At 42.9% G+C, this 12,060-nt stretch overlaps 1 protein-coding gene across 9 annotated transcripts in view; it reads right to left on the bottom strand.

Annotated features, from left to right (window-relative positions):
* RHOT1 (ras homolog family member T1) overlaps positions 1-12,060 on the bottom strand; it is a 33,405-nt gene that overhangs the window by 19,020 nt on the left and 2,325 nt on the right. For 6 of the 9 annotated variants that reach the window (XM_055794407.1, XM_055794409.1, XM_055794406.1 and 3 more), the window contains 4 exons: positions 9,117-11,518; positions 4,187-4,245; positions 1,927-2,008; positions 666-709 (listed from right to left, as the gene is read on the bottom strand). In XM_055794407.1, the coding sequence (XP_055650382.1) occupies positions 666-709; positions 1,927-2,008; positions 4,187-4,245; positions 9,117-9,153 (222 nt within the window). In that variant the 5' untranslated portion in view covers positions 9,154-11,518. The remainder of the gene's footprint in view (positions 1-665; positions 710-1,926; positions 2,009-4,186; positions 4,246-9,116; positions 11,519-12,060) is intronic. The other 3 variants (XM_055794408.1, XM_055794410.1, XM_055794412.1) reach the window with 3 other exon arrangements.

Below are 12,060 nucleotides of genomic sequence, written 5' to 3'. Positions count from 1 at the left end.
TCATTAGTCAAGACCCTGACTTGTTTAAGTTATTTTTGCCTGAGAAGCTTAAACAATTTATATGTTGAGAAGCACTAAAAAGCCTGTCTTGCAGCGTGACATTCACAACTTACGCCTGCAGAGGCCTATGCTACCAAGAAATCTAAACTGAAGAATCATAATTTGCAAGGTACTCAAGTACCAAACTAAGTGACAGAAACAGAACACAACACCATGACAGACCGTAAAGAAAATGTGCAAAGGTGCTCAAAAAGAACTGAAAATAGGAAACAGAAGGAACTATAAAATTACCAAGAATTCCATGCTATACATAAATGCAACAGTGCAACATGACAGAAAGAAGTGAAATGGATCTTTCCAAGGTAGGATTATTTCTTTTCAAAACCTGTCAATCCCTTGGCCTACTGATTAAAAGATATTTAGGTTCTGTCCTTTCACTTGGAAGGACGAAGTTTAAGCTCAGTTCACCAACAGAGAGGCAGTGCCTACTTTTCTTAAATAGAGGAAGGCTTACTATGGCATAGGGCACAAAACAAAACGAAATGCCAAGCAAGAGAGGTTTGGGTTTTTTTCAATTCAAACTGAAACTCAATGCAGAGAACTTAAAAGGAAAGATTTCTTCAAAAGCAGAAACTATTTACTAGTAAACACTAAAATACACTTACCTGTGATATTTCATGGTAAAGCTGCTCATCACTTTGCTCTGCTTCTGCATTCAACAGAATAAGCCATTCATTAATACTAAACATTTTTGCAAACAAAACTGAAAAACTTATGAAACCAAACTAGAGCATTTCACAATGCTCCTGAGACACCCTTGTGAAAGCTCTTGTTATTTAAACATCTTTTAAAAAAATGCACTAAAGAGTGCTTCTGCTGTAACAACAATGAAATTGATCCATCAACCTCCAAGACAAAAACAGTCTGTTGCACACAAGTTTTTTATCAGCTATTTTAAAGAGGAATCATTGCATTTGTAGATAGGTTTTCTCTGGAATTAGTCACACTTTGCATACCCCTACGTTTGCCAACAGCCCCTTCCTGGGATAGCAAGTAGCAACAATTGTTCTATAATGTAAACTTTTACTGCAGAATATGGCATATGTTAATTTTATTGCAGTGTCCATGATTTTTTTTTCAGTGAGACCAAGCTTCTGTTACCCAAATCTATGAAACATTTCATTCAACGGAAAGAAAAATTCACTTCACATAAGTTCAAGCTCAAGACCAACAAAACCCCCCCTCATTATTTCTTTGTTCCAAATAGGCAAACACACCAAAGATACTTCCTCAGCAGTGGTGGGAGAGAGAAGACAGGAAGGTATCTGCTAAGATGGCCTAATTCTTCACCTCCATTATAAATGGCAGAAGGATTTTTCTAGCTGTGCAACAGTTGCATATATTTATGATAGTGTATGAGCCTTGATACTGAGCCTATTTATCTATTCAGTAAGGTCAAGGAGATTAGAGTATATAAAAAAAGAAAAATACAAAATATGAAACTGACACAAAAGGATAAGGTGTTCGAACTTAGAAATTCGAAAGACATAGAATATAAGATATGTAAAGTCTCCTGCATCTTAGTAAATTCTCCACTGGAAGAAAGAAAAATAGTTTTGAATTCCATTAAAGTACCCACCTTTGTCCGAACTGTAAATGTGTCTGTCACACACAGAACACTTCACTGGAATATTGCTATGACTGTCTTCCATGGAAGTACCAACAGCAGTTAATTATCAGGCTTTGAATTAGGAGGACCACCCACCACCATCTGGTTTGTTTCATCCCATGAGTTTCTACTTTAATCTAATCTTTTCCTACATGCAGCTTTGGTCCCATAACTGTATGACTTAAAAAGGCTATTGAGTTAGACAAACAATTCCATACCACGTCAGTCATACAGTAATGGTACCGTGTAGTCCTTACCTGAATAATCCACTATATGGGTTGGCACTCTTTCAGGTGTGACATCAGCTGGAATAGTGATTTCTTCAGCTCGTGGTGGAACCTTGGGTTGTAAAGAAACAGCAAGAAAAAGCCTTTATTAAAGATCAAAAAAATCCAGAAGGCCAACGGAAGTCATATACTACAACACACCTGCCAATCAGCTTTAAAAAGAACAACTTAGTAGCTCACGTAGTTTTGGAGTTTGTTTTTTTTTGTAATGTACTGAAAGTCACTGTGACTTTCTCATTCTTTATTAGTCCCCTTACTGAATAAGGAACTTCCTGCATGCTTTGCAAGAAAGCAACGATGTTAAGGGGTTCAATGAATGCTTCTATAGAACCCAAATCTGCTATATCCAACCACCCATACAGAACTACTATAATAGTGAAAACTATAAACAAAACCTGAATCGCAATTTACTTGAAACAAAAATTTCCTAAAAATAAAAATTCTAATATTTGGGAGGGTTACCAAATTCAACCAGTTACTTCAACGGGCTACACATTCTTTAACAGGAAAGTAACATCAGAGTTAGCATGCTATTATTAACAAATTAAATACCATTTAAAATGTTTTAATTTTTGCACTAGATATCCTGATCCTACTGCTGCTGAAATCAGTACAAGAACTACCCCTGTGAACCATGCATGAGTTGTTAAATAAATAAATATTTAAGAACAGCAAACAGGCATGACAGACAAAATACAAGTCTCAATTTTTACACAGTCATAATCTGACAACTTCCTTGCTTCTGACAGAGTGCTAAACATTAAGTTCAGAAAAGCCTGCAAAGCAAAACATGATACAAATTAAAAGTGGGTTCTATAAAATGGTAACTAGTAAACTAGTTATGATTGCTGGCCATTTTTTCCAGAGAACACTAATCCACAGTCAGGAAAAATCATCTTAAACCTAATTTTAATGAAAACTTCCTGCACAGCTATTTATTGCCTTTTACTTGCTGACATTGAACTTTCACGATAGTTTGTTTTCTTTTAATAAAAAAAGAAATGCCAATCACCAGAAGAATGCCTCTTTGCAAAGCTTCAGGCTCTACTTGCATCTTCATCAAGAATGATTAATGATAATACCCAGCATATTAAACACTATTTCAAAGTCTGAAATGTCAGTTACACACACCCATACAGCTCTGATCTGCATGACTGACCTGCAGGAATTGTACATGTCTCTTTCAGCAGTTTATATAGGATGTAGTATTTTTACAAAGTTATTTCTGCAATTTCAAGCAGATTTTGTGTTATATGTAATCATGCTTTTTCTCTCAATATGAACTTAAGAGAAATATTCTAGATTATACTGCAGGAAGAAGCTGAGAAGTGAATAGAGGCCTACAATTCATTAAATACATCAATAACCAACCTGCCAAAGGAATGAGTCCCTGAGCAGTTTAAGAACAAACAAAAACCGGAGCTCCTTTTTACCTGCAACGTTGGGAACTAAATTCAAGTATGTTAACAATCTAATCTTGACTCATGAACTGTGGTAACCTGCTGATTTGCATTAAACGGCACAGTGTAGATTCAAAGAGTAGCACATGATGTCTATTTTAAGACTTGTGATCAGAAGAAATAAACATTCATGTTTATATGTAAAAAGCTTTGCAGCAGCTGCAGTTCTTTTTAAAGGAATAAAATGTAGAGGTAGCTTTACTTTTATTCTGGAAGAAAGCAGTGAGAGTTTTGGGGTTTTTTTACTTCAAAAGTGTCTATTCTTCAAGAACAGAAGTAAAGGCAACAACTCAGTTACAAAAAATGGCAAACTTATACAATGTGACTTTTTAATTCCTCATCCTCATTCATTTTGCAATCTACTTGCTTTTTAAATATAACACTCAAAAAACCCCAAACCCTGAGGGTCTCACCTCTTTTAGCACCTTCCCATTTATAAGTCATTAACGTTGAAATATGTTACCAGTTATGACCAGTTCCAGCTGCTTAAAAACCCCTAAAATTCCTCAGATACAAAAGAATTAGTTTAATTAACCATTTCAAAACAAGGAAGGAACTTAAGATAAAATTTCAATTCCTAATCTTCACATCAAGATATATTTCACCTAACCTACATCACTTTTCCACAAGTCATCACTGCAGTTTTAGACTTTATTTTTTTTCTGAATAGGAAACATTATTCTAACACGGAGCCTATTAACTTACTCTTTGAAAAAACATTATACAACAGGACAGAAATAAAACTTAGAAAACAAATAAGGATGCTCTACCTCTTCTGGAAATTCTTCACTGACAAGGGACATAATTAGTGATGTCTTCCCAACTCTGGCTGCAAAAGCATTAAAAACAGAGATTAGATAAATTTGGTTTTGTTACACTCAATAGTTGCACCCTGTCTCCAAATGGGAAGTATTTTAAAAACCATTTCCAACTGACCACATTAAAGACCTATGTTATTTAAACATACTAAATATGGATGACAGCAATTCTCCTATAATTCTTTTACTGTAAAACCTTAGGATCCATTTCACACTTCTGCATTTCATCCAGAAGGGAATCAAATCCTGCTCTGTCTTACACAAAAGAATTAGCTTTAATGTAGAACACAAACAAAAATTCAAAACAAACTGGAAATATTTTAATGCAACTTAGCAAATAAAAACAAAGAAAGCACACAGAAAGGAATTTAGGAATTAACTATTTTTATAGTATTCTTGATACAATGACTGTGCTTCCATCCTAAGCTATCAAGGATAAGAGCTGGAAAAGAAGATGTGGCTCTACCATCAATGTAAAAAGTCTCCACAAACGAGTTTGACTACTTTGAAAGTGCAAGAGCATAATTTCCTTGATACAAATGAGCTGTTTCCCACAAAGAGTGAGAAAGAACAAACCCCAAACCATCAGCCCTTCTAAAGTCACTGTTTTCTTAATCCAGGAGGAAGATCATCATCTCTGCTTCAGTATTCAAGTCTATTCGATCAAATAAACGGCGCCATTTCCTCCAAAGTTCAGACTTCGGATACCCCAGTTGGACTGCTTCGTCTTGAGACTCTTTAATGCGACCATTTAAAATTAAGAGCTGGTAACTTTTCTTAGGATTCCCCTCTCTCTAAAAACTTTAATTTGTCGACTTCCTTTAAAAGCCTTGAAAGACTATTCCTGCTTTATTTGTTTTCAAGGCATTTCTTAATAAACAAAACATTCAGATTCAAGTATTATCTGGGATGGTATACTTCCATGAGCCCTCAATTCAAGCAAGAACCTGCTTCATCCTGGATGTATAGCATTTTTGCTAGCATGCACAGTTTACCAGCCAAGACATTGCTTGCCATCATCGAGCCTGTATCGCTGTTCCTACTGAAAACAGTATGTCACCAATTGACATAAGTTGTTTTGTTGATATCGCTGCAATTAGACTTGTCTATTTAATTGTACGTAATTCTGAATTTGGGAGGAAATAAAAAAGAAGATGAAATTGTATGACTGGTTGGTTTTGTGCAGAAAATGGTACTACTGAACCAATGATCTAGTCAAAATACATTCAACTTACCCAAGTCTATTTTTAGAATAGTAACAAAGGGCCTTCTGACATCCAGAAAGAAAAACTTCTCTTCATCATGATAAGTTGAAGAGCAGTTATTACAAAATTATGAAAAGCAAAGAAAAAGTTATCCTGGGGAGGAAGACTTTTGCTTTCCTTGGGGAAAACAGTTGTAATTTTTTCCCCGGTGGTATTAGCTAGAGAGCAGTAAGATGCAGGTTTCTTAGTAGCAATATGGTTGTGTCTTCATCAAAGTTACTCCTATGAGCTAGAACTGTAATTCACGCTGCCAGGTGTCCTCCTACATGAACTACAGCTTAAGTTTCATCCTGACAGAATCAAAAGAGCTTTAAAAGCTCTCCTATTTCCATAGGAAAAAAGATAAGTACTTTCCTGACAGGCAAGTTATTAGATAATTACTGAAAATGGTGCAGTGTATTTTGCATCTGACCAAGTCAACTTTAATTTAAAACAGTGGTGAAACATGTCGGCTTTGGAGATACAGAAACCCATTTCATTAATTTTGTATGACTGAAAACAGAAGATTATGTACTGCTGGTTGGTAAATGCTCACTATTTATAAGCTTCTGATACACTTCCTAGTATTCTAGAGTTGTTTTATGAAAATCCACATATTCAAGTGTAGAGATTTGGCTTATTTTGCTTGAATCTAGGTCAACGATTTGCCTTTCCAATTCTGTTTATAGTCTTAGAACTAACAGCCTAAACAATATTGGCTACCTAGGATGAAGGAAACATGTGACAATTAACTCTTTTCCCTCATATAGAAGTCCTTTAGATCATGCTGCATAAAATAACATGCTGAACATTCTGAAAATTATTGACTATTAAACACGGATATTTGCACCCTGGATACTAGGACTAAAACAACCTTTAACCTAAAATGTAGACCACTGGGTATGAAAAAGGCTGCGTTTTGGAACAGGCTTACAACAAAAGGTCTTCACATATTTCAGTCTGAGCTTGACAAAATCTACTGTTATCATCTAACAAGTATTACATGGTCTGGACAAACCTATGGTTTCATCATATTAAATATATATGAGACGTATACAAAACAGTACTGACAGTATAAATAACAAGTTTCACCAACAGGTAAAACAAATTTTTCCCTTCTGTTCTGTTCACTACACGTCCAGCAAAAATATAATACAAAGATACTCACAAATATAACAACATACAGCACATGGCAGAGATTAAGCGACCTGTATCTTTGAAATTTGCAGTTTGTGGTGGTTTGACCCTGGCTGGATGCCAAATGTCCACCAAAGCTGATCTATCACTCCCCTCCTCAACTGGACAGGGGAGAAATACGATGAAAGGCTTGTGGGTCAAGATAAGGACAGGGAGATCATTCAGCAAACCGTCATAGGCAAAACAGACTCAACTTGGGAAAATTAGTTTAATTTATTACCAATCAAATCAGAGTAGGATAATGAGAAATAAAACCCAAAACCTAAAAAACCTTCCCACACCCCTCCCTTCTTCCTGTGCCTAACTTCACTCCCAATTTCTCTACCTCCTCCCCTCAAGTGGCGCAGGCGGATGGGGAATGGGGGTACGGTCAGTTCTTCACATGTTGTCTCTGCCACTCCTTCGTCCTCACACTCACCCCCTGCTCCAATGTGGGATCTCTCCCACAGGAGACAGTTCTTCATGAACTTCTCCCAACGTGAGTCCTTCCCATGGGCTGCAGTTCTTCGCTAACTGCTCCAGCGTGGGTCCTTTTCATGAGGTGTCGTCCTTCAGGAGCAGCCTGCTCCAGCATGGGTCCCCGCAGGGGCACAAGCCCTGCCAGCAAACCTGCTCCCGCCTGGGCCCCTCTCCCCACAGGGCCACAGGTCCTGCCAGGAGCCTGCTCCAGCACAGGCTGCCCACGGGGTCACCACCTCCTTTGGGCATCCCCCTGCCCCAGCGTGGGGCCCTCCCCAGGCTGCGGGTGGGGATCTGCTCCCCCGTGGCTCATGGGCTGAGGGGGACAGCCTGCCTCGCCGTGGGCTTCACCACGGGCTGGGGGGGACTCTCTGCCCTGGTGCCTGGAGCCCCCCCGGCCCCTCCTGCACTGACCCGGGTGTCTGCGGAGCTGCTGCTCTCAGTGTCTCACTCCTCTCTCCCACTGCAATTTGTTGCGCAGATTTTCACCCCTTCTTAAATGCATTACCCCAGAGGCGCTACCACCATCACTGATGGTCTCAGCCTGGCCAGTGGTAGGTCCACCTTGGAGCCGGGTGGCATTGGCTCTGTCGGACATGGGGGAAGCTTCTAGTAGCTTCTCAAAGAAGCCACCCCTGCAGCCCCCCCTGCTACCAAAACCTTGCCATGCAAACCCGCTATACAGCTGGACACTGTGAACCTAGTTGCCAAACCAAAGTACCTGTTACACCTGTACTTAAACCACTGTACAGAGCCCGTAGAGAACGCACCACTGCCAGAGAAAGTGAGGTAAATTAGCCATACATTCAGAAGAGGAATTCAACAGTGTATTCAAAAGCACAAACACATTTCTAAATAAACCGAGTCTTGCAAAATACAAGCCAAATACAAGCTTGATGAATTAACTCTTTCTACATAGTAACATCTCCCTGAAAACTCTCTAAAAGAGTCATAAAGGATCTGTGTAGGCAATACAGACAGAGCTAACCTGCACAAACTGTACTATAAACACAATGGGGCGTTCAGTTCTCAGGAAGCCTTTGCCAGTAGCACTACATTCTTAGTATATAATTAGGCAATTTTACTAATAACACTTGGTAATTACTCTGTATTCTTTTCTTGTGAGGAACTTCAGTACACTTTAACAGAACAGAACCTCCTTGCTGCTATTTACACCAATAAGAACCTGTAGCTTTGAAAGCGTATGCACTTAGTTGGGTTCCTAAGTGTGAACTTAAGGACATGATTTTAGGAACACATGAAAAACCACAGACTCGCTGTAACTTTGGCATGCATATATATATATATAAACGTGCTGTTTATTCAAGGTCATGCAGTAAGTTAATGACAGAAGCAGTGATCTGGACTCCCTGGCCCTATCGTAGCCACAAATCTGCAACATTCGACTGAGTGGAGCACATCTGAGTTCCAAATCAGTATCACCACTGATTTCCAAAGTCAGTAAACAGGAACGATTTACGTTTGGTGTTCACACACATACACACATTAAAAAAAATAAATTAAAAAAAGAAGTTTTAACAGTGGCCAAGTACAGGGCAAGCACTCTATCCCGGTTTCATCTCCAGGGGCGTCCAAGAAGCAGCCAGCCCTGCGGAGTGCCTCCCGCTGCGCGCCGCGCCCCCGGCCCGGGGAGGCGCCCGCCGGGAGCGCCGGCCCAAACGCAGGGCCCGGCCCGCCGGCGCGTCCCCCCCCGCCGCCGTCACCGAGCTCGGCGCGGCCACGGAGCGCCCAGCCCCGACCTCTGCCAGCCACGCAGGGCCGGGGCTCTCCTCCTCGCCCGGTCGCCCCGGGCCGCGCTCCTCGCTCCCGGCGAAGGAGCCTGGGCCGGGGCGAGCCCCCCGCCCCGCTGCGCTCTGACAGCCGGCGGCACGGCGGCGGCGGCGGCTGCCCTCAGCCCTGCGGCCCCCGCCCTGCCCCGCGGCCGCGGCCCCCGCCCAGCCCCGCGGCCGGCCCGCACTCACGTTCTCCCACGAGCAGGATCCGCACGTCCTTCTTCATGGCCCCGCTCCCTGGCCCCGGCGCGGGGGCGGCTCACATGGGGTTCGGCGGGGGATGCGGAGCCGCTGCGGCCTGCGCGCCCCTCACGCCGCGGCCCCCCCCGCGCCGCCTCCTCCCCGCCGCCAAGCGGGCGCTCTACGGCGGCGCGCGAGGGACAGGCCAGGCGGCGGCGGCCCGCGCGCGCCTGCGTGCGGCTGCGCGGGGGGGGCTGGCGGCGCGCGCCCCCCTGAGGCGATTGGCGCCGCCGTCCGTCCGGGCCCGGCCGGGAGCGAGAGGGGGGCAGGCGGCGGAGCGGCGGCCCGGGCCGGGAGTGGCGTTCCGGGCTGCCCTCGCACGGCGGCACCGCCGCTTTCTGCCGCTAGTGCGGAGCCACGGGGCGGCGCTCACCAGCTGTGAGGAAGCGGTGCCGGCTGCAGTGTTGCAACAGCAGCGAGGCAGCGCGCTCCCTTCCGAGCTGCGAGGTGATTTGTGATCCAAACCGTAACTCACGGCTGCTCCTGGGCAGCGCGGCGCAGCTGGTAATGCGAAAAATCAGAGGTGCCCAACGAGTTCATCATGCGGTCGTTCTTCTCTTTCCATCTGGACCAGGATGGGACCCCCTCTGTCCTGAGGAGAGGCAGCAGCACTAGCTGTGCTCTACACAGTTGGCAAGGCTGGCCAAGCTACCCCTGGTCCTGCTGACACATTTAGTCCAAAGTGCTTTCAGAGTGTCCAGTGACGGAAAACTAACCTTGAAGACCACCAGCAGTTCCATCAATGACTTTAAAAGCCATGGAGCTCAGTTTGGCTAAATCAGCTGGTTCAATCCCATGTGCTTTATTCACATTAAACTTCTTATTTTGTTCGTTCTGGAATGACAATGTCTTCCTGAAAAAGCTTTCTCTTTTTGGGAACTCTGTTTTCAGCCTGCCTGCGTGAAGCAGTGGTCCTCTCAGGAATTCAGCTGTCAGTGTGTTTTGCAGGATCTCAGCTCCGGCCCCTTCACCCCACACAGGCAGCAGAGACCTCCCCACAGCTAGAAAGATGCAACAGATGACGGCAAGGAAACTCACAGAACCTCTTGTTTCCTTAGGCTCCCTGGCAAGAAAAGATGGTCCTTTCTGTGACACTGTCCTGTTCGCTGGCTCTTTAAAAAAGCAGTAAAGTGACCACATTATTTATTAGCCAGTACACACACATTTGAAAACATCTGCTTCCAAAACCATTCCCGTGGTCACACCACCACCAGGACTGACAACCCTTTGGTCTGGACAAGACTAAAACATGGTGCCAGTGAGATGATGTTCTTCTGGGACACCTGCCTGAAGTGTCAGGTCCTCATATACCAAACCTATTTCCTGTAGTTTAGTACCTACTCTAAACAGAAAGATTTTCGTGCACGAGATCAGTAACATTCTTGCCTTCTGAACATCCCTTACTCAATCAGATCTTTCTAAAGAAAGCTTACTCAACAGAATGTAATGTCATCATATGCTCTCCTGCAACTTTTTGGATCAATGTAGGAAAATGAGGTTCATGGGAAGGGCTTATCCCTAACCTCAGAGCTTCCTTGGTGCATTCCTTCCTATGAATATCCTGAGACTACTCAAAGCTGCTTAAGAAATCCACCTCACTCCCACAGGGATGGTTACTACCTTTAGCATACACTGAAATCGCTTTAACGAAGTATGGCTAGATCAGAGCACAGTGTGAAGACAAACAGAGCAGACAAAGTATCAGTTACTGATTTCCAGGAAAGCCTGGGCAGCTGCATGCTCCTTAGTAAATTCCTGAAGCTTGTGGAGGAGCTCTGCAGTCATAAGCAAACTTGTCACTTTTCTGAACAGGCTTTATCTCCTGTTTGTGTGACATAAAGATACATTTTCTTCTAGACTCTATAGCCAGAAAGCAGGGTAAAGAGGATTTGAGGCACTGATTTCAAAAGTATGCAAAATCAATTTGTCAGTGATGGAGTAAAACAAAACGGTCTTCTTTTGTTGGAAAGAAACTGGAGGAAAACTCCAACCTTCAATGGTTTATCCTTGTGTAATAATGTTTCTTGATCCCAATGCCATGCCGACAGCTGCTTTTTGGGATCTAGCTGTCCCACACACCAAGAATGCTCTGTTTTTTCCTAATTTGTCCCTTCTACCAATCATTTCATGAGCAACTCCAACAGCCTATCCATCACTGTCCTTGGTAACTGCTTCCCAGTAGTGGCACCCAGTAGAGAAGCTCTTTGAACACATCACTTGGCTGATGCAGAATCTGTTGGGTGATGGTTCATAATCAGTTGGGTAGCTGGAAACCATTACTTTCCTATTCTGGGCTGTGATTGTGAAGTATTCATATACTTATGTGAGATCAAAAGTCCTATCAACTCCCCCTAGAAAACGGAAAGGAAATATTCTCACATGCAGGCAACAAGAAGGCAGATCACCTCCGTGTTTACATGCATCCTAAACCAAAAGTTTTTAAATGCATTACTATGAGATTTAGCATAAAATACCCACAAAAAGGTAAACCTCATTTGCCTAAATTTAGAAATGGTGACGATCTACATCTGAGCTTGTTCTCTTAGTCTGCCTTTACAGTCTGTAAAAAGAAACAGGCCTTTTGAAGGCTTGATTAATCTCATTTGCAGGTAGGCGTCTCAAGTAGGCCAGATGACTCACACTCTAAAAGTACCCATTTCTCTTCACTGCCTGTAACGGGACTCCAGATCAGATATAAATATATAGTTACACAAAGTGAATTCCAGCGTGGGCCCCTGTGCCTTGGTCCTGGAAGTCCACTTCTGTCTCCTGGCACCGTCACACCCAGTAAGTCCCACTCCAAATTCCTGCTAGCTAATTTGCATCATTGGCATTGTTGTTTCCAACATCAAAACGGGCTCTGCAGAATTCAAAGTGCTTTAACTGCCTCTTT

The sequence above is a fragment of the Falco peregrinus genome, chromosome 2 (assembly GCF_023634155.1).
Source record: "Falco peregrinus isolate bFalPer1 chromosome 2, bFalPer1.pri, whole genome shotgun sequence".
NCBI classification, from domain to species: Eukaryota; Metazoa; Chordata; class Aves; order Falconiformes; family Falconidae; genus Falco; species Falco peregrinus.
This window is presented reverse-complemented; position numbering and strand designations above follow the sequence as displayed.